This window comes from Callospermophilus lateralis, unplaced genomic scaffold (assembly GCF_048772815.1).
Source record: "Callospermophilus lateralis isolate mCalLat2 unplaced genomic scaffold, mCalLat2.hap1 Scaffold_44, whole genome shotgun sequence".
Lineage (NCBI taxonomy): Eukaryota > Metazoa > Chordata > Mammalia > Rodentia > Sciuridae > Callospermophilus > Callospermophilus lateralis.
Genome location: NW_027514389.1, coordinates 841409 through 863611, shown reverse-complemented (window position 1 = coordinate 863611; position 22203 = coordinate 841409). Strand labels below are relative to the sequence as shown.

The window sequence follows — 22203 nt, the reverse complement described above, 5'->3', positions numbered from 1 at the left end:
CTGTCTGACCTGGCGAGTGCTGGGCCAACCGGACCCGAGCACCGGCCGGCGCTTCTGGAAGCACAAACTCTGTGCAGACGACAAATGTAGCAGTGAGTGTGCAGGCGGGTGGGTGGGCGGGCAGCCTGGGCTCTCCGGTGGCTCTTCGGGGCTGCATGGGGCTCCGATCCCCTGGTCCCCAGCCCCCGTGGGCTGGGCTAGGGTGTCGCAGGACAACGGGTGGGGTGCAGGAGTGACGAAGAGCCTTGGGACCCTGCGTGTGTCCCCTCCAGCTCTGCTGGCGCCCCAGCCAGCCCGCTCGGTTTGCAGCTTTTGTTGGCAGCGTTTTATTTTTCTCTACTGACTGAGGTGGGGGTTGGGAAACATGATTCCCCAGGGACAGCTCTCAGTTTATTCCCTTCCAGGATTCGCCTAGGATCTCAGTGGGTGATGGGCTTGTGCGCTGCGCGCCCAGGGCTCCCCACGCTGTAGCAGAGTGCTTTTCTGCCCCCGCCACAGGGACCTGGGCCAGTGTGGTATCAGGGCAGATGTTCTCCAGGGCTCGGTGGCCCTAATCCCGGTGGCAGGTTGATAGTGGGGCTCCTTGGGAAAGGCTCACTGGCCCCTTCGACCTTTTGCTGCACTGGGGATTGGGCTGGTTTTCCCTTTTAACAGGGACTAGAGTTTAGGCTTGGGAAGAGCACCTAGTCCAGGCATGCAATGTGTTCCGATGTCGGCCCCGACTCTGCTTCAATCCTGTCATTTCTGTGCATAGAAGCCTCCCTTCATATTTGAGGTAGGGTAGCAGGTGGGCCAGTAATCTTTTGCTTTTGAAAGAGGCCAAGGATCTGCACTGGCCACCTGGGAACTGCAGCCTCTTCTGTGTGCAGAAAGCGGACAGAATTGCTTCCCAGTCCTGGATTGGAGGTGGGCGGTGGGGAGGATGTAGCCATTCAGATTCAGATGAAGAAGTTTGTTGCAATAACAATAATAAATACTCCAAGATTTTTATAAGCCAATTCAGTTTTAGACTCAGTCGCTAGTGTTGTTGGAACCTCTTTCCTCTATATATTTACTGGCCCAGAATACTTCTTATGGCCTCCCACTTGGTTTCTAGTAACCTTGTAACTTGATGCCCGTGTTGTCCATAAATTGTAAGCAGTACATATTTTAAAATATTCATGCTAAAAAGGCCAAGAAGTTTACCCTTGAGCTCTTTATGCCTAAATTGGTGTTACCAAAAACAAATTTTATAATTTGAATTGTTTGTTCCACTCCAATAAAGAAAAAAGATGTCTCCAATATATGTTAAGCAGTTCCTAGAGGTAACCCTAAGGCTGGAGTAAATAAACACTCAGAAAAGCAAAGCAGCTGCCATGATATTTCCTTTCAGTTTTGGGTGAACAAAATCAGGCTTCCAGCATGGTAGAATGTTTGCTATTCTTTGCTATCAAGCACTATCCTACGTGGGCTACCTGGACAATCTCATCACTGATGCTTCCTCAGTACTAAGACATGGTGTTGGTAAGGTTCAGTGGGGTAACATAACTTGAGAAATGGCCTGTGTCCAAACAGATGTGACCAAACACAACAGGTGGGTCTGTGTTGTGTTGTAGGAAGTAGTGAGGTGTGTATGTCAGGTGTCCTTGTGTGCCTTCCAAATAAGTGCTCAAAAAAAAAAAAACTAATTAGGTGCTCCATAGTATGCATTATGTTGTCACCTAATATATTACTGATTTGTAAATCCTCTATGACCTAAGGGGGAACAAGAGAAACATTGCCATTTCCACTTGTGATGAGAATTCCCCACCTTAAAGTGTCTTTCACCTTCAACTTGGCCTCTTAATTATATATGAATTAGGATGCTGACAGTTTTGAAAATAGTCCTATTTTAGCTTCAGAAAAACAAGTTACCCTCTCCAAATCTGTGTTTGTTCCTCAGACATATATTTTTATAAAACACACATTCTTGTGTATTTTACTGCTAACTGGCTTTTAGAAAAAGTGTTATTTCCATTTCTTCTTTGTGCTTTTTACATACATCTATTGTCCATTTCATCTTAAATCAGAAACTGTGTATTTGGTCAACCAAAAGAAAAATGTTGCTTCTACCAGTTTCTAGATCAATTGTGATTCTAGTCCTGCATTTTAAGCATGAAGGTATTGCCTGACCTTTTTTCATGGTTAAACTTGTTCCTTGTCAGATAGGATACCCACTTTTGATTTTGTTTATTAAAAAAAAAATACGAATGAGGATGTTTTGAAACAAGTCGGCACAGCAGGAGAGCCTGCCCTATAACATGGAAAAAGTTCTAGATAAGGTCTTCCGTGCCTCTGAGTCACACATTTTGAGCGTAGCAGAGCAAATGCTTGATAATCCTGTGAATGATATTAGAGACATAGGAATAAAGGAAAGTAACATATTTGAAGAGGCTGCAGTGCTTGATGATATCCAATACTTGATCTATTTTGTGAGGTACAAGCACTCCACAGTGGAGGAGACTGCTCCATTGATAACAGCGCCTTCTCTAGAGGAAATCTGGGCTAAAGCTGAAGGTAAATACCTGCCTGCGGCTTGAGCTGGAGAAAAGGAGTTGTTCCATCCAGGTGTTTTTGTGTATTATTGTAAAGTTCTGCTCAGTTTCCATGTGCCTAAAGGAGAAAGAAGGCTGACTCAGGAGCCCCATATGTTCCTTTATTCATTCTTTTGGGCTAGAGCATGAAAGGACATTGCTTATTCTTTTTTTTCCTTTAGGACAGTTGGGATTGGTTAGCATGTTCAAAGAGAAATTTTATAAAAAGCTAAAGAGAAAGATATAAATGAGAAACTAATGCACAAAGTAGACCTGTTAACAGTACAGATTTTATATTAAAATTATAAAAGGGCTTTATTAAACATAATTTCTTAATCATAAAATATCTGTACTAGATCATGTGGGTGTGGAGTGACTAGCATAACTTTTTTTTTTTTTAGAATTTAATCTCTTTTTATGTGGTGCTGAGGATCAAACTCAGTGCCTCACCTGCACTAGGCAAGTGCTCTGTCACTCAACCCTAGCCCTAGAATAACTTTTAATGGATAGCTTGCCTGAATTCCCCTCCCCAGCATTTATCTTTTGTGGATACCATGCTATTTCCAGTCTCTTGGGGGAGAGGTCACTTATTCTGGTTTTACTCCACTGGGTTCTAAGGTCCTTGCATTCATATTAATCAAAGATGGAACCAGGATGACAAGCCTTATAATGTAGTGCTTGACACATAGAAGCCTTTCAATTAAATATTCGTCAAACTGACAATGAGCCAATATCCTGATAAAAGCTTTCTGTTTCCTGGTTTCATATTTGATCATCTCTATCCATTGTTTTTCAAAATGAAATATTTCAACTGAGAGTATATGATAAGAATTCCAGAAGGACATAAAGCCATTGGAAAAATTTACTTCCCAAGAATGCTAATTTTACCTGATAATTTGTGGAAGAAAACAGTTGTACATTTAATCAAAGCAGATATATTTTGGATAAGAATGCAAAGTACAAGTGAATGTTCAGCGTAGAATATGAAGCTGTGAAGAGATAATCTTTGCTCTGGATCCTATTGGTCTATGTCCTGAGCTCAGGAAGGAGATAGGTCCACCATTTGGCTCCTAGGTTACTTTGAACATATTTGAAAGACACATTAGCAAGCTAGACTTACGGAATTCCCTTCTCTATACTGGCTCGGTGAGACCAGCACACTTGTAGATGAAAGAGTTCCTGTTATTTCTGAGCAGAATAGACATTTCACATTTTTGATCTGGACCAGAATTCTCCTCTGCACATTTATTCATGTGGGTGTATGTTGGTTTGCCAAGGGAAGGTAAGTTATTGAAGCCTCTATCATAAATGTATTTGTTTATGAAATACTTTGGATTAAAGGCTTCTTTATAAATTTGACTGTATAGTTCAGTCATCCTTTAAATGGGATGAAAACAATTAACCCTCCCGTATCCTTGCCCAGTTGTTCTCATGGGCGCATGCCAGGACATGGAAGGCAGTGTTGAGGTATCTGGAGCTGTGTGCTGAGGGGGAGTGCTGATCATTGGGCTTAAGTGGGGTTAGATAGTGTCATCCAGCTGGTTCAGTGCATTCTTTTCCCCTGTAGAGATGCAGCCACCCCATGAAGATGATTTTCCTAAAGAGAACACAAATCATCTTAATAGAAATCTTCATGAAGAGCCTCGCCTCCTGAGTCATCATTTAAATATGAACCATCCTGAAGAGCCCAGCCTCTTGAGTCAACATGTGACTGAGGACATGGGTGTCTCAGAAGTGTCTCAGATCCCAAATACTGAGAAAGTAGACCCAGGTAAAGCTTGCCAATTTTTCTCTACAAAGTAGAGGCATTATCATAATGAAGGCTTTCAAGGATATTTGTTGCCAAAGCTACAAAATAGAGCAGAGAGTGATATAGGTACATGTGAGTTCAAAAAAAAAAAATCTCTTAAGTGAGAGAAAATCAAGAATAAAGATGACTAGAAATCAAAAATAGGCCAGAGACTGTAACTCACCTAAAAGAAAATGTTTAGCTATGACTAGCTTGTGTAAACCATTTACAACTAAAATATTATTCTTCAAAGGCCTTATGCTCTAAAACTGTAATTTTCAACCAGACCAACAGCACCAGAAACTCTAGGGGTGGGACCCACAATCTGTGTTTAGCAGGCCTTCCAGGAAAGTCTGGCCTGGTACAAGTTAGCTTGAGAATCACTGTTCATAGTCTCATAAATTCTGTGTTTTTTCCCTTTTCTTCTAAATGGAATGTAATATAGCTCAAGTCCTGTTTTGACTTGCTTCCTGGACATGGTAATTAAACTTTTTCAAATGCAGTCAATGGTCCAGATCTTTATACTATATACTTACAGGAAACAGTACAGAACTGCAATCCATTTTAGACTGACACTTATGAATACTTCATCATAGTGCACAGTATCCAGTGGGAGATGAGAAACAATTTTTCAAAAAAATCCCCAATAATGGCATCAACAGCATTCTACTTTTGTGTTGTTCACTCTCATTTTATCAGTAAATTAGATGATAACTAATTGTTTTATTTTATCCATCCAGTATGGTGCTATGAAGCCATAATTACTGTATTTTGTGTTTTTAAAGGTTCTGGTCTGTAAGCATAGCTATAGCATTATCCTGCACCAGTGCAGGGCTTGGCAGCACTGATCCTGACCCCCCCCCCATCTGCACACACAGAGTGTAGGAGAACTCATAGCAGGGGGGATTCAGTTAATTTGAGAAGGAATAACATATCAGTTCTCCCATTTTCCAGAAGACATTGCATCCATATATGAACACTACTGACTTCTGAACTGTCTTTAACTCCATAAGGTTCTGAAAATGAATCACGCACCATTAAGATTTGTTATTTTCATGCTCCAAAACTTTCAAGATTAGGGAAAACTTGGCTTACAAAATTAAGCATGAATTATTTCCCTGGCCTTTTAGGTTCTACCACAAAATGATGTCAATCACCTTTATAGGTAAAATCTTCCCAAATGTCATTTAATGTGTCTCAGGTGCTGAGATGCTGAGCCAATGGGCAGACTTCACCAGCAGTCAAATTCATAGACTAATAGTGAATGGAGGGCCTGGGGTTGTAGCTCAGTGGTAGAGTGCTTGTCTAACATGTGAGGCACTGGGTTTGATTCTCAGCACTGCGTACAAATAAATAAAATAAAGGTCCATCAAAAACTAAAAAAAAAAAAAATTAAAAATTAGGCAAAAGCTTAAAAAAATAGTAGTGAATAGAATCTCAGGGTTGAGAAAGACCTTAGAGGCAACTGGTCCAACTTCCTTTTTTTTTGAGAGAGAGAGAGAGAGAGAGAGAGAGAGAGAGAGAGAGAGAGTGTTAGTTAGTTAGTTAGTTTTAATATTTATTTTTTAGTTATCGGAGGACACAACATTTTTTTTTTTTTTTTTTTTTGGTATGTGGTGCTGAGGATCGAACCCTGGCCGCACGGCCAGACGAGCGCACTACCGCTTGAGCCACATCCCCAGCCCAACTGGTCCAACTTCTTAATAACTGCATGTTGGACTCCTAGCTGTTTAATCAAACGTACCCCAGTCTTATGTAACTCATACTGAAATTCCACCCCTACAAGTTCTCAGATCTAACTGGAATTCTACCTCATTCACAGAGCCTCAATGCAGGTCTGTACCCAATTCCCTTTAGTCTCTCTTGGTATTACTGTGTTCTTTTTAAATAGCTGTCATCTGTCCACTCAATAAATAGTTGTTGAGTATCTCTGCCAGGTGCCAGATGCTGTGTTAAGCCTTGGCTCATTCCACCTGTAAATCTGCAAACCAAGACTCCCTCCCTCTCTTTCAGCTTTCCGAAAATTTTTAACACAAAGTTTCACCAGCACTAAATTCATGTTTGTTGATTGTGACCATGTCTATATATCTCTGGTTTTAAAAATTTTCCTTTAGTAAATATTGTTCTGATAGCAGTTGTATGGCCATGGAAGTAGTGGAGAGTAGACTGGAGATTGTTCATTTTATAATTGAAGGGTCTGACTGCTCTAATTAGGATTTTGAAGTTTTCTTCTCTGTGTTAATTGTCTTTAGGAAAGCCACATATTCCAGGCACTGTGACTCATATATTTAGTGAAACACTCGATGAATATTGAAACTGAAGAGAGGCAATTCTTATTCTATAGCATAAAATAAAATAGCCATTTCCCCTTTCAATTTTAGAGCTACTTATAACAGAAGGTACTCCTGTTGATGATGCTGATACAGAAAACCAAGTAGAGGAGATAATGGTGGAAGAGCCAGCAGATGCCACCCTTTTGGACAACATGCTTTCCTTGTTATATTCATTCTTGCTTTATTTCACTAAGATGGTAAGTTTGACATAGTTTCTTCAATTAGAATGTTGATTATTAGTTTTTAAGTGGTTTCTGGTCATGAAGTGAAGAACTTAAAATGTCTTTATGAAAATGACTCCTGACCCTTTGAGTAGATAGCTCCTAAAACAAAAGCCATAAGGGTGTGGCTTAATGGCTACTTAGTTTAGCATATGAGGAAGATTTGCTGTCTACCAAGGCTGGACATTTGTACACCTGTAAAAACTTGGTTCTTCCCCTCAGAACCTTTCATTCTGGCAGGGAGATAATAGCATTCACTTGAAACACAGTAAGATAATGGCAGAAAGAGAGGTATTTATTTGATGGTAGAACATTATTGTCCATAAATGCATTTATTATGGTTGGAAGGGTGATCAATAAGGTCAGAAAGTAGTTGAGATGTGTTTGAAGCACAGGCAAAGGGCAAACAGGAGTGTGACATGTGGTTTGTTGTTGATTAGACAGGCTGGGGTGGAGGATGGTGGGGGAATCTGGCAGTCAGAAGAAATGTGTTCAGAGAAATGGAAACATGAAGAAAAGGATATTTGGGGAGGACAGGAGAATGTGAATAGTTGGTGTTGTATAAAGTGTGAAGTTGGAGGGGAATGGTCTGTTGGAGAGGCCAGCAAATCTTAAAGGAAGTCATGAGCCAAAGTAGCATTAGACCATTAATAGTGGGGATCCTTAGAAAGTTTTAAGAATGAAAGGAATTAGGTTAGATCTGTTTCTTAGAAAGAGTCACTTAAGGCTGACCTTTCTAAAGAAAATCATGATCCAAACAAGACATTTAATCTGTCTAGAAGCTTATCTAAGCATTTTAGGACTTACCTCCCCCTCATGGTATTTGTTGATATTGGACTTTTAGAGTTTAATTATAGGAATGAGAAAGCTTTTAGAGATTGGAAGATAAGATGGTCCTAGGGCCATTGTGACAGGAATCCTTCTCAACTGAAGTTGTTTCCTGTAGGTTGTGTTATTTCAAGACTTGTGTAAAAAAAGTGATGTTGTTGTTTTTCTTGTAAAATGTATAGATTTTGAAGCCAGGTAGATCTGGTTTCAAATCCCAAGGTTATCATTTAGAAGTTTGGGCAAATAACTAAACTTTTGAATATCAGATTCCCCATCTGAAAAATGTAGATAATGCTTACACCAATCATAAGAATTAAATGATTTGACAAGGTAAAGTGTCTGGTGAGGTGTCTGGCATTTTGTAGGGTTTTACCCCCACGCACCCCCTAATTCTCATGTAGGCAGTCAGAGGTGGTATAAAGACAATGAATACCTGGGGAGGAAAGACCACCAGGGTGGAAAAGATGTGATGGGGAGAAATGAATCATTTTTCAGTTGGCTCCATGTTTGTTCATGGTGGTGGCAGCCACCTGGGTAAGGAGTATGTATAAGCCAGGCAGGTAGAATAATGATATTTCCATTGATTAAAGCCCAGTCTTCCACAGTCATAATTTGATTATCAGAATGAATCAACATCACTTGGAAAGTTTACAGCCTCACGATATGGGAAGGATTTCTTTATTCATATTTTTAGGTATGCACAGAGCCCTCCTCTAGGTCTAGGTCGGGGTACACAAATGTGGTGCAGGTATGGTCAGTGATTTTGCGGTGATAGGTAAGACATTGACGTGAGTGGCAAAGAAGAGGCACAATGTTACGAGACTGATTTGAAAGGAGCCTTCAAAAAGGCATTTTGATGGCCCAGTATGTACAGGACATTGTGCGAGTACTAAAAGAGTCTAACAGGTGTAAGGCATGATTGTGATTTTTGAAAGCCTTAAGAAAAGGACTTAACAAATATATGCAAAAATTATGAACAAGTCAATGTAAAATCTTAAACAAGTAGTATGATATCTGATAGGACTGGAGAGTAATAGGCTCTGATGTGTTTGGGAATGTGCACCAATCAGATTCATTGATCAATGGAATCTTAGTAGAATCTTAGTGTTAGAAGAAACCTTGGAAGGCTGTTAGTCTAGTTTCTCACTCATTGCTGTAATTTTTTTACTGTGGCCCTGACGAATAGTTATGAGGCCTGTACACCAGTATTTCCTAGCATGAATCACTCTCTTACAAGGCTACTTGTTCTTCTGTTGTCTAGTTCATCCTTGTATTGACTCCAAATTTTCCTCCACATGATTTCCTCTATAAAATTGAATTCTTTTCTACATAGAAATCCTTTAAATATTTGAAGTTATATCTTAATTTAAAAATTATTTTTAGTATTTTTATCATGGAAACTTTCAAATAAGAGCAGAGAGAATAGTAGGGGACTATAGGTAACCATAACATACTGTACATTTCAGAGTACTAGAAGAAAAGATTGTGAAAGTTTTACCATAAATGATGTTTGAGGAGGTAGATATATTTAACCTGATTTAAATGTTACATAGTGTATACATGCATCAACTGTACTACAAAGCAATAGTAACAAAAACAGCATGGTACTGGTACCAAAACAGGCAGGTGGACCAATGGTATAGAATAGAGGACACAGAAACCAATCCACAAAATTACAATTATCTTATATTCGATAAAGGGGTAAAAGCATGCAATGGAGGAAGGATAGCATCTTCAACAAATGGTGTTGGGAAAACTGGAAATCCATATGCAACAAAATGAAACTGAATCCCCTCCTCTCGCCATGCACAAAAGTTAACTCAAAATGGATCAAGGAGCTTAATATCAAATCAGAGACTCTGCATCTGATAGAAGAAAAAGTTGGCTCCGATCTACATATTGTGGGGTTGGGCTCCAAATTCCTTAATAGGACACCCATATCACAAGAGTTAAAAACAAGAATCAACAAATGGGACTTACTTAAACTAAAAAGTTTTTTCTCAGCAAGAGAAACAATAAGAGAGGTAAACAGGGAGCCTACATCATGGGAACAAATTTTTACTCCTCACACTTCAGATAGAGCCCTAATATCCAGAGTATACAAAGAACTCAAAAAATTAAACAATAAGAAAACAAATAACCCAATCAACAAATGGGCCAAAGACCTGAACAGACACTTCTCAGAAGAGGACATAACAATCAATCAACAAGTACATGGAAAAATGCTCACCATCTCTAGCAGTCAGAGAAATGCAAATCAAAACCACCCTAAGATACCATCTCACTCCAATAAGATTGGCAGCCATTATGAAGTCAAACAACAACAAGTGCTGGCGAGGATGTGGGGAAAAGGGTACTCTTGTACATTGCTGGTGGGACTGCAAATTGGTGCGGCCAATATGGAAAGCAGTATGGAGATTTCTGGGAAAGCTGGGAATGGAACCACCATTTGACCCAGCTATTGCCCTTCTCGGACTATTCCCTGAAGACCTTAAAATAGTGTACTACAGGGATACTGCCACATCGATGTTCATAGCAGCACAATTCAAAATAGCTAGATTGTGGAACCAACTTTGATGCCCTTCAATAGATGAATGGATAAAAATAAATGTGGCATTTATACACAATGGAGTACTACGCAGCACTAAGAAATGACAAAAATCATTGAATTTGCAGGGAAATGGATGACATTAGAGCAGATTATGCTAAGTGAAGCTAGCCAACCCCTAAAAAACAAATGCCAAATGTCTTCTTTGATATAATGAGAGCAACTAAGAACAGAGCAGGGAGGAAGAACAGGAGGAAAAGTTTAACATTAAACAGAGTCATGAGGTTGGAGGGAAAGGGAGAGAAAAGGGAAATTGCATGGAAATGGAAGGAGACCCTCATTGTTATACAAAATTACATATAAGAGGTTGTGAGGGGAATGGGAAAAAAATAAGAAGAGAAATGAATTACAGTAGATGGGGTAGAGAGAGAAGATGGGAGGGGAGGGGAGGGGGGATAGTAGAGGATAGGAAATGTAGCAGAATACAACAGTTACTATTATGGCATTATGTAAAAATGTGGATGTGTAACCGATGTGATTCTGCAATCTTTGTAATGTTTTGAATAACCAATAAAAAAAATAAAAAAACCTGTAAATCTGCAGATCCAAGATATTAAATGGAACTAGAGTACAAAAAGCATGAATAAAGCTATATCAGGGTATATTATATCATAAATAAATTGCTCAAAACCAGTGATAAAGAGCAATCTTAGCAGTTAGAGAACACTTTTATGTAGAAAAGAACTAAGGATGACATCAGATTTCTTGTCAGAAATTAGGCATAAGAGAATATAGTGGGTGATACCTTTAATATATTTGAAGAGCAATAATGTTGGCCAATAATATCATGCCCAGTGAAATATCTTTCTAAAATGAAGACTTGTACTGACATACAAGCTGAAAGAATTCACCCTACACTTGCACCATACAGCAGATGGAAATAATGGAAAAAGGAGTAAAGAGCACTGAAAATGGTGACTGTGTGCATAAATATTCAAAATAATTTTTCTTATTTGAACATTTTAAAAAGTCATTGACTGTTTAAAGACAAATATCAGTGTAGTATGGGACTTAGAAAACATGTAAAGTAAAATACATGACAACAGTATAAATCTCAGAAGGGTAGTAACTATTGTAACATTCTTATTGAATATGTGAAGTACTATAGTATCATCTGAAGGTAGATTGTGACAAATTAAAGATGTATATTCTAAACCCTGAAGCACTAAGATTAGAAAACAGAGATATAGCTTAATAAGCCAATAGAGGAGTCACTAAAAATACCAATAGTGGTATTTCTGCAAAAGAAGACAGAAAGAAAAGAAAAAGAACAAAGAACAGAAGGAACAAATAGAAGATTATATTAAGCTTACACCTATGCACAGCAGTAATCCTATTAAGTGGAAAGTATCTAAATACATCAGTTAAAAACAGAGATTGTCATATTGCCTAAAGAAGCAAGACCCAAATAGAGGTCTATGGGAATAACACTGTAAATAGAAAGACACAGAGAAGTCAAAATTAAAATGATTGAGAAAGGTATCTCATGTTAAAAACTAGTCAAGGAAATCTGGAGTAGCTACATTAAACCAAATGAGGTTGTGGGGCAAAAAATATATCATCAGGACTAAAGAAAGTTATTTCCTAATGATAAAGGAGTCAGTCAAGATTATATAATAAACCTAAGTGCTTGTACTTTTAATATTAGACCTTCAAAATACATGAAGTATAAAAATTGATAGAATTAAGAGGAAAATGATGAATATAGGATTACATTTAGAGATTTCAATATCCTCTCCTCAGCAATTGGCAGAAAACGAAAAATAAAAGTAAGGTTGTAGAAAGTATGAGTGACATAATCAATCCATCCATTTGAAATTAATTGACATTTATAGAAAACGCCCAAAGAGCTGAATACCTATTCTTCTTAGTGCACTTGTAACATTTACCAAGATAAACCATATTCTGGATCTTAAAAAAAAAATTATCAGTAAATATAAAAGTATTCAAAGACAGGCAAAGCTTTTTTTCTGAACACAATAAAATGAGAAATCAATAATGGAAAATTCCCAAATATTTGGAAACTTAAGTGCCAGGCTGATATATATATATATATATATATATATATATATATATATATATATATATATATATATATATATGTAGATGAACACACAGTACATTTATTTTCATGTGGTGCTGGGGATCGAATCCAGTGCCTCACACATGTGAGGCAAGCACTTTACCACTGAGCTACAACCTTAGCCCCCACTGCTAAATATTTTTTGAGTCAAATAAATCAGAGAAGAAATTCATATTTTGAGTTGAATAAAACTGAAAACAACATATCCATTTGTGCAATGTCACTAAAGCGTTATTGGAAAATTTATAGCACTACCAGGCCCAGATAGCTTTATTAAAAAAGAAGTCTCCAGTCATTGACTTTAGTTCCTACTATGAGAAACTTGAAAAGGAAAAATAAGTTAATCTCTAAGTAAGCAAGAAAAAAAAGATATAATAAAGACCATAAGTCAGTGAAATTTTAAAAAAGGAAAATAAGAGAAAATCCATGAAACCCACAGCTAGTTCTTTAAGATGAATAAAATTGATCAACATCTAGCAAGGGAAATAAAAGAGGAGACACAGATTACCAATATCCAAAATCAGAGAAGGGATATAACTACAGATTCCACAGATACTAGACTGATAATGGGGATATTATGAACAGTTTATGTTAATTAACTTGACAATTTAGTTGAAATGAAGAAATTCCATTTAAGCCACCAGTTGCAAAAGTTGACTCAAGAAAAACAGACATCTTCATAAACCTTGTTGACTATTAAAGAAATTGAAGGTATAGGTAAAGACCTTTCTACAAAGAAAAAAAAATAAGACACAGATAGCTTTATTGGTGATCCAATTAAACCTGTAAGGAAGAAATGATACTAATTCCTAATAGTATTAGTAATACTAAACCCTTGTAGAATATTAAAGCAAGGAAATATTTCTCTTATGAAGCCAGTGTTATCACTACACTAAACCAAGACAAAGATATAACAAGAAAAGAAAACCACAGACCTCTCACGGGATCTCCAATGAACCTGTACAGTAATTCTAAACAAAAATTTAAGTCAAATACAACAATATGTAAAAGGAAAATACATCATAGACAAAAACTAGACTGATGATGGGGATTTATGTCAAGAATCCAAAATTTATTTAACATTTGAAAATCAATGAAATTTACCACATTGATGTACCTAAAAGCACAATCTTTGTGTTCAGCTCAAGAGATACAAAACAAGCATTTAAAAAATATAGCAGAGGGCTGGGGATGTGGCTCAAGTGGTAGCGCGCTCGCCTGGCATGCGTGCTGCCCGGGTTCGATTCTCAGCACCACGTACAAAGATGCTGTGTCTGCCAAATACTAAAAAATAAATATTAAAAAATTCTCTCTCTCTCTCTCTCCCCCCCTCTCTCTCACTCTTTAAAAAAAATATAGCAGAGGTGGAAAATGTTGGGGAGTAATATTGGCCAAATTATATTGTTATTTTGTGTGCATGTACAAGTAGGTGACAATAAATCCCATCGACATGTAAAAAAAAAAAAAAAACAGCCCTGATTATTATTTAAAAAAATTTTTTTAGATGTTGATTGATTTTATTTTATTCACTTATTTATATGTGGTGCTGAGAATCGAACCCATTGCCTCACACATGCTAGGCAAGTGCTCTACTACTGAGTATCAACCCCAGCCCCTCAGCATTGATTATTGATGTAGAAAAAACAAACAACAAACTAGGAATAGAAGGGAGCTTAAAACATCCTCTGAAAAAAATGCAGCTAACCTCATACTTAATGATTGATAATTGAATACTTTTCCCCAAGATCAGAAACCAAACAGAGATGTCTACTCACATTACATCTATTCAGCATTGTACTGGGGTGCAGTAAGGAAATAGCTAGTATACTAAGGCAAGAAAAAGAAATAAAATGGACTCAGATTGGAAAGGAAGAAATAAAATTCTCTTTATTTTCAGATAACATGAACATATATAGACAAAATCTGGTATGATCTAGAAAAAAGCTATTGTAAAGTTTACATCTAAAAGCAATTATATTTTCTATATATTAACAATGAATAATTAGAAATTGAAATTTTAAAGATTTCCATGTACAATAGAATAAAAATATGAAGTATTTAAACATAAACATGGCAAAAACTAAAATGTATATATTAAAAACTATAAAATATTGCTGATAGAAATTAAAGAGAACCTAAATGGAAAGAGATACCTAATTTATGAGTCAGAAGACTAAGGTTTCCATTCATCCCAGTTTAATCACCAGAGTCAACATTATTCCAATCAAAATCCCAGCAGAGTTTTGTAGAAAATGACAAGCTGATTGCAACAGACCTAGAATACGTAGCTTCAAGACTTAAGCTAGGGCTGGGGATGTAGCTCAGTGGTAGAGCACTTGCCTAGCATATGCAAGTTCATGTGTTCAATCCCTAGTACCATACAAAGAGGGAAAAAGAAAAAAAAATTATTCTAAAGCTACAGTAATTAGGATCGCAGACAAAACATTGGAACAGAGCCAAGAATTCAGAGATAGATACACATATATATGGCAACAGTCATTGACAAAGATGGAAAGACAAGTAGAGAATGGAAAGTTTTTTCAGCAAATGGTACTGAAATTACTGCATATTTATACGCAAAATATTGATCCATGCCTTGCATTAGACACCTGAATTAACTCACAGACTTAAATATTAAACTCAAAACTACAAAACCTCTAGGAAAAAAATAAGAGAAAAATTTTTGTTGAACTTAGGTTCGGCAAAGATTTCTTAAATTTGACAACAAAAGCATTAAAAAGGATTTCACAATTTGGGATTCATCAAACTAAAACCTCTGTAATTCAAAATACACTTTGAAGTGAATGAAATACACAAAACACAAGATGGGAGGAAATTAGTGGAAAGCATTTATCTGATAAAAGACTTGCATCACGAATATATGAAGAACTCTTAGAACTCATTAGAAAGAAAAAATATAGTCCTGTAAAATAACACTTAATCAAAGAAGATAAACATATAGTAAATAAAGACATTAAAAATGCTTGACATAATTATCAGGGAAATGCAATTTTAAAGCATAAGAGTTACCACTACACACTTATTAAGTAGCTAATATTAAAGATAATTGTGCTGAGTGGTTGGAGAAGAGATGGAGGAACTGGATGGGTACACAGCTGGTGGGGATATAAAGAGGTAGAATCACCTTCTTAAAAAGGTAAACATACACCAGTCATATCCAACCATTCTTTTCCAAAGAAAAGATAAGTTATATAGTAATAGAAGGAATTTTATATCAGTGTTCTTGGCTATTTTAGTTGTAAAAGCCCCAAACTGGAAAAAAATCCAAATGTCTATCAATAGATGATAGACAAATTGTGGTACGTACATATAATGAAATGCTACTCAGCAATAAAAATAGATGATAGATTAACTGATGTAGATGAATCTCAAATTATGCTGAATAAGAGAAGCCATAGAAAATACAATATATTATCCCATACACATAAAACTTGAGGAATACAAAGCAATCTATTAAGATAGACATTTTGCTGGAGGAGTGGGAATGTGGGGGGCAAGAAGGAAGGGTGACAAAGGGCAGAATTTCCTAGAGAATGATAATATTTTTGGAAGTAAAGGATGTGTATATTATCTTGATTATAATGGTGATTTCATAATTTCATGTTTATCAAATTTATCAAATTACACACTTTAAATACATGCAATTTATTGCATGTCAATTTTACCTCAAAGCTATAAGAAATATATTCATCTTTTTTCACTTTCTAAGATACAAATAGTGTTCTATAAATACTTTTCTCTACTTCATTTTAAAAAAATGTATTCTGGAAACCAGCTCTTAGCAGTATTTAAAATTATTTTCTTTCTTCTTTGGTTTATTCAACAACTTTTATTGATGACGGTTGTTTCAGCCTTTTGTGACTATCTTGTGTTATTATAATTAATGCTTGAATAACATAGTTTTGTAAATACAAGTTTTAAACATTTGTTCTTGTATTCCCAGTATATTTAGAAGTTAGGGCTGGGGGACTATAGCTCCGCAGTAGAGCACTTGCCCTAGGTACCCTTCCCAGCACTGAAAAAGTAAAAAAAAAAAAAAAAAAAAAGTGGGATTGTTGAGTTAATAGGTAAATATATAAGCAGTTTTGGGAGATGTTGCCAAATCTCATCCATAAGGGTTGTATCATTTTGTATACTTATCAGCAGTGTCTGAGAATTTGTATTCCCCCACATTCTCTCACCTACTGAGTATGTTGTCAAACGTTTGGATCTTGCCAATGCAAGTGAGAAATGGTATCTTGGTGTGGTTTAATTTGTATTTTGTTCATTATGAGCTAAGCAGAACATGTTTCCATATGTTATAGGTATTTGCATTTCTTTTCCTGAGATCTGTTTATTTCTTCAGCCCATTTTTGTATAGGTTTGCTGGCCATTTTATTTATAATGTTCTTTATATTTCAGGAACATGATTCTTTGGACAATAATATGTTGCAAATATTTTTTCTCAGGTTGTCATTGTCAAACTGCATGGGTGTGTGTGTGTGTGTGTGTGTGTGTGTGTGTGTGTGTATGTGTAGCAGGTTTATATACAGCCAGGAAAGATTTTTTCAATGAGGCAGGTTTTGACCACTCATAATACATAGAAAATTTCACCCAATATTTTCTAGTACTTGTTTATTTTCTATTTTTACATTCAGGTTTCTTATCCATTTGTAGTTTATCTTTTGAATAATTAGAGAAAAATCCAATTTTATAATTTTCCATGTGGTATTTGCAAACGCTACTTATTAGAAAGTCTATTTTCCCCAGACTAACTTTTATTGTACCCCAAATGTCCAGTGCAGTTGGCTATATTTCTGGAGTCTCTATTCTGTCCTACAAACTCTATGTATTCTTGGGCTTGGACGAGGGTACATGATTTGATTATATAGTCTGCCCTCCCTGTACCCTTCATTGCTCTTCTTTTTCAGTGCTTTCCTGCTTATTCTTGTTCTTTTGAATTGACTATATTCAACTTGACGACAGATTTTTAAAGATCCACATATGTTCATTCCCTCCCCAAGTTAAACGTCCCCAGTTTCTTCAATTTTTAGCACATGCTTTTCGGGCTATTCATGATTCTGTTCTTTCCCACAAGTCATGCATCCTTAAAATGTGGTATCCAGAAATGAAGCCACCGGCATGGGGTGTTAATGACATGATTCCTTAGGGTAACGCTTTTTAAAAAGAGTGTCATCCACAAGTGGATAAAGTAACATAGGACTGGAGTGAGTAGGGAAGGAAAGCCCAGTCCGAGCAGTAGTCCTTTAGAAGGGAGCAGGAGAAGCATCTCTTCTTCTGTCTGCACTTTTGGGGCAGGTACCTGGTGTCTCCACACGTTGAAAACAGGGTTTTGTTCTGGGAAGGGCTGGGAGGCCTGTTTTTCTCCTTTTTTCTAGTCTCTGTGTATAATCCCCTTCTTCTAGTTCCCTGGCTTCCTCCAGGGCCTTCTAAATTGTCCTATCCCAGTTCCTGGGACAGGTGAGCCTCTTTCCTCCTGGAGTCCTTTCATTTGGACTCTTCCGCTGGGCTCTCCTCACTTTGTCCCCCGCTGGGCTCCGCAGTTGGTTCTTCCCGCTCCCTCCCGCCCCTTGGCATCCTGGGTCTGCTCACTGCAGTCCGTCCAGCGGCTTCCTCTGATGACGCATTTTATGTGCTTTGGGCAGAAAGCGCCTGCGGTGGAGGAAGGCAAAGTTCACTTCCACTACCCGCCCCCTGAGCTGGGTCCTCCCGAAGTAGGAAATGTTGAAAGAGAGGGTCCTGTGCTGTTCTGCAGGGAAGCGTCGCTTCCGCTCAGCTGTCCCTACACCATGGACTCAGTACCTGCCACTGTGCCTTCTGTCACTACTTCCCCGGGGGACCCGGAGCTCCTGGGACCCCTGTCAGTGCTCTACGCAGCCCTCATAGCCAAGCTACTGGAGGTGACGGTCCCATTCCCAGGGAGGGACCCCAACTCTGGCAGGCGGGTGGCTGAGTTCTGGAGGTGTGGGTGCACTGACTGTCGTGGCGACGGAGAAATGGAGTGTGTCAGGCCCAAGGCAGGCAGGACATGACTGTATTGTTAAGCGAGGCCGGTGAGAGTGTACTTGAGCTTTCCCCACTTGCACTTTTTTTTTTTGACGGAATAGAGGTGACAACCTCATGTTATGTTCCGAAATGCAGCCAACAATTGAAACAGCTAACGTTACTACAGGTCTTTTCCCTAAGGAGACTGCTGGGGAATTGGGCCCAAATGACAGTTATCTCGTATTACCTGTAGAGGGCGGTGAAAACAGGAAAGAGTAGGCAGGTGTTTAATGCACTGCCTTTGAGCAACCGTTTAAAATTAGGCTTTGAATTTTATAGAAGGATGTTAAATTCAGAGAAGTTTATCTAAGCCAGTTCTCAAGAGTTGTCTGAAATTACATGTCACTTATCTGTTTATATAAGAGTGGAATGGAAGAGTGGAATGGAAGTAAGATTTAAAATCTTATACGTATATCATCATTGTTTTTATTTGTTGCCATAAAATTAATTAGTTCTTTTATATATTTAAGTTTTTGTCTTAAATGAATTTTTTAAATTTTAAAAAACAGGTTGTCTAAGAGAAAAGAATGATCCAGAGGGATTCTAGCCAGGTGTTAGACAATGTGATGATATAGGGCCTGTTACAAACTGGAAATGTATGCTCAATTTAAAGTATTTAGATTCAGGCTGGGGTTGTGGTTCAGTGGTAGAGCGCTTGCCTAGCATGCATGAGGCACAGGGTTAGGGTTAGGGTTAGGGTTAGGGTTAGGTTTAGAGTTATGGTCAGGGTTAGGGTTAGGGTTAGGGGTTCGATCCTTAGCACCATATAAAAACAAAATAATGTGTCCACCTGAAATTAAAGATACATAAATAAATTTTTAAAAAAGTTTTTAGATTCATTATACTTGAAAACACTGCAAGTGAACAAAAAATATGAGACTGCCAGTATCCTCTCTCTTGAAGAAGCTATTGGAAAATATTGAGGAGGTGGATTTCTGATGAGGAGGTTGGTTTAGAATTGCCATGATTCTTTGTGACTGTTTTGTTATAAATTTAAGGTTTCCCATTTCTTCTAATTTGTGTTTCAGCTGTTTACTACATTGCCTGATGAGTATCAACCTGGGCCTGATTTTTATGGACTACCATGGGAGCCTATAGTTTTCACTGTTTTCTTTGGATTGGTATCCTTTGTCATTTTCTTTTGGAGAACTGTTCTTGTTGTGAGTAAATTAACTTACTTATACCTTAGCACATAAGCACAAGGATTATTTTATATAGTCACTGCCCCCCCCTTTTTTCCTTTTCAATTGCTAAAACACAAATTACTGGTTTAAGTCAAACTAACCTTATAAAATAATTTAGTGTGGGTGCAGTTGGTAGAACTGGTAATTCTTACAGCCATCCTGACCAGTAGTTTCATATGTATCAGAAGTCTTAAAAGTGGGATAAAAGATGGGATAGGTTAGATAAATATCATTTTATGTAGCATATATGTCTAGTAATCTATATTAAAGAAATAACTATGCTTTGAAGATTTTGGCAATGTTTTTCAGTGGAACAGTGTATTAGATTGAAGACTTAGCACAACATAATTCATTTAGGGGTTATTGTATGTTCGCTTAATGGAATAGTAGGCAGATTTATCTATTTCAAAGCTTTGAGGTACAGAAAATGCTCACAATTAAATGTGAAGTGGAAAAAAAAGCAGAAACTTAGATTTAAATGTTGATGAACTGTATGTTAATATAAACACATATAAATGGGGAAATGCTACAAAGAAATACAGTAAAATGAGAAAAAGGAGATGAGATAATTTTTCCAGTCTTTCATATATATTTTTCCCAGATTTTATGATTTGATCATATGTTCAGAAAATACCTTTTTTTTGGAAGTATAGATTATGTGTTGTCCAAAAATCCATTAAATGTTTTGTTCATTAAGTCTTTTTTTTCTGAGCAGAATTAGTCTATCTCTGTGTATGTGTGTATATATATGTATAAGCGTATATAAATACGCTTATACATACTTATGTTTGTACTGTAGGTCATTCTGTTTCATAGTTATTTAACATAATAGGAAGAAAATTATTTTAGGTAAATGGACTTTGCATATGAAAAGCCTAATAGTTAAAGAGGCCAAAAGCATTGGATAGAAATCTTTTCAAATCTGAGTGTTCTTTTTCTGATTTCTTAATTATATCAGACATATCATTGTTAAGATAAGTTTCCTCTCCTCGTACAATTGAGTGTTAAATCTCTTAAAAAGTATTCCCTTCTTAAATAGAAGAATCGTTTGCCTGGATTCCTGTGAGGAATTTTCTAATCTCATTGAACTTTTTCTCAGCTAAAAGGAAAAAGGAAATAGAAGGATAAAGAGAAGGGAAAAACATGAAAACACTTTATATTTCTTTCTTGTTTCTTTCATTTCAAGAACCCCGGTATCTGTTTCTCTTTTCACTAGGTTATGTGGGATCTGGTTCCTAGCTGTTGCTCCTCAGTTTCAGCATTTGACTTTGAAGCTTTAGTCTCTTCCTTAGATGACTGCTTTTATGCTACTTCCCATTTTCCTCTGTTGTCATTTTGAGTAAAAGGTTTGCAAGGCTATGACATTACAAAAATGCCATTTCTTTCTGTGTTGGAGTTTTCTGAATGCAATTTCCTATTACGAAGATCCCATGGATGATCCCTGGACACATCTGAGTATCCCATCACCATTTATAGCATTTGAAAGGACAAGTATATGCAAAGTTACAAAGAAATTTAGTGATGTTTTTTAAAAATTTCTGCTTAGGTTTTATTATCAGGCAGTTTATTGCTGTCTTTAGGAAATGATTGTTTTTGTCCTTTCCAGAATATGTTAATTGTCATTTCTCTTGTTGCTTGTGCATTTTCTTCTAGCAGTCTTCCATTTCAGATTTCTTGCTATATATTTAGTGGTTTGTAGAAATAAGATGATGTAGCCTCTTAGTTTCTAAATTCAGCCAATAGCCAAATTTAAATTGGAGTTCTAAGATGTTTTCTGGTGAGTGAAAGTGGCATATCTTAGTACAAAGATTATGCCTTTAATATTGTTTCCTCAGATTCCTTTTGAATAGTCATTGTTTCTAGACTTTACCCTGGTTATTTAGAATTCTCAAGTAAATGATTTTGAGTACACACACACACACACACATCTTTACTGTGAAATAAGGTACATATCTTAGTGTTTTTATGTCAGAGCCTATTTATGAAATATCACTACCAATTAAATTTAAAATGCTTGTTAACCTTTACTTATTTTTAATTCTATAAATTTATTATCCTGAACCAGAATGTTATTAAATTGTCACTTGGTTATGATTCTGACTGTTGTTTTAGGAATGCTGTTTCTATTGAGCAGATGTTTGACATCAAATTTAATCTTTTTTCCTCTCTTCCAGGTAAAAGATAGAGTATATCAAGGTAAATTTTTAGGTTTTTTAAACTTGTATTGTATTGGTGTTTGATGTGTGTTTTATGTATGTTAGAAGTAGATACAGTGACTTTTAATGTCTGTTACTTTTTTAACTCCTGAAAATTTTACTATTCCTAGGTTGCTAGCATGGATAATAGAGTAGATGATGATGGTTCCAACTCTGAGATAGGAGATAAAGAGGAGGAACAAATTGTGGATAGGGAGATGATAAGTTTTAATTTGGGGCAGATTAACTTTGAATATTGATGTAATGCAGATGTGTTACATTTGAAGAGTATTTCTATGCTAATGATTTAATCATGCATTAAGTAATTGAGTAGATAATTTAAA

General features: G+C 36.8%; 1 protein-coding gene across 1 annotated transcript in view; it reads left to right on the top strand.

The window, feature by feature from the left end:
* The window catches only part of LOC143640654 (transport and Golgi organization protein 1 homolog), a 34369-nt gene extending 12250 nt beyond the window's left edge, over nucleotides 1–22119 (top strand). The window contains exons 2-6 of the mRNA XM_077108309.1: nucleotides 4120–4323; nucleotides 6723–6871; nucleotides 19509–19640; nucleotides 21839–21850; nucleotides 21991–22119. Of these exons, the coding sequence (XP_076964424.1) occupies nucleotides 4122–4323; nucleotides 6723–6871; nucleotides 19509–19640; nucleotides 21839–21850; nucleotides 21991–22119 (624 nt within the window). The 5' untranslated portion in view covers nucleotides 4120–4121. The remainder of the gene's footprint in view (nucleotides 1–4119; nucleotides 4324–6722; nucleotides 6872–19508; nucleotides 19641–21838; nucleotides 21851–21990) is intronic.
* Nucleotides 22120–22203: the final 84 nt, after the last annotated feature.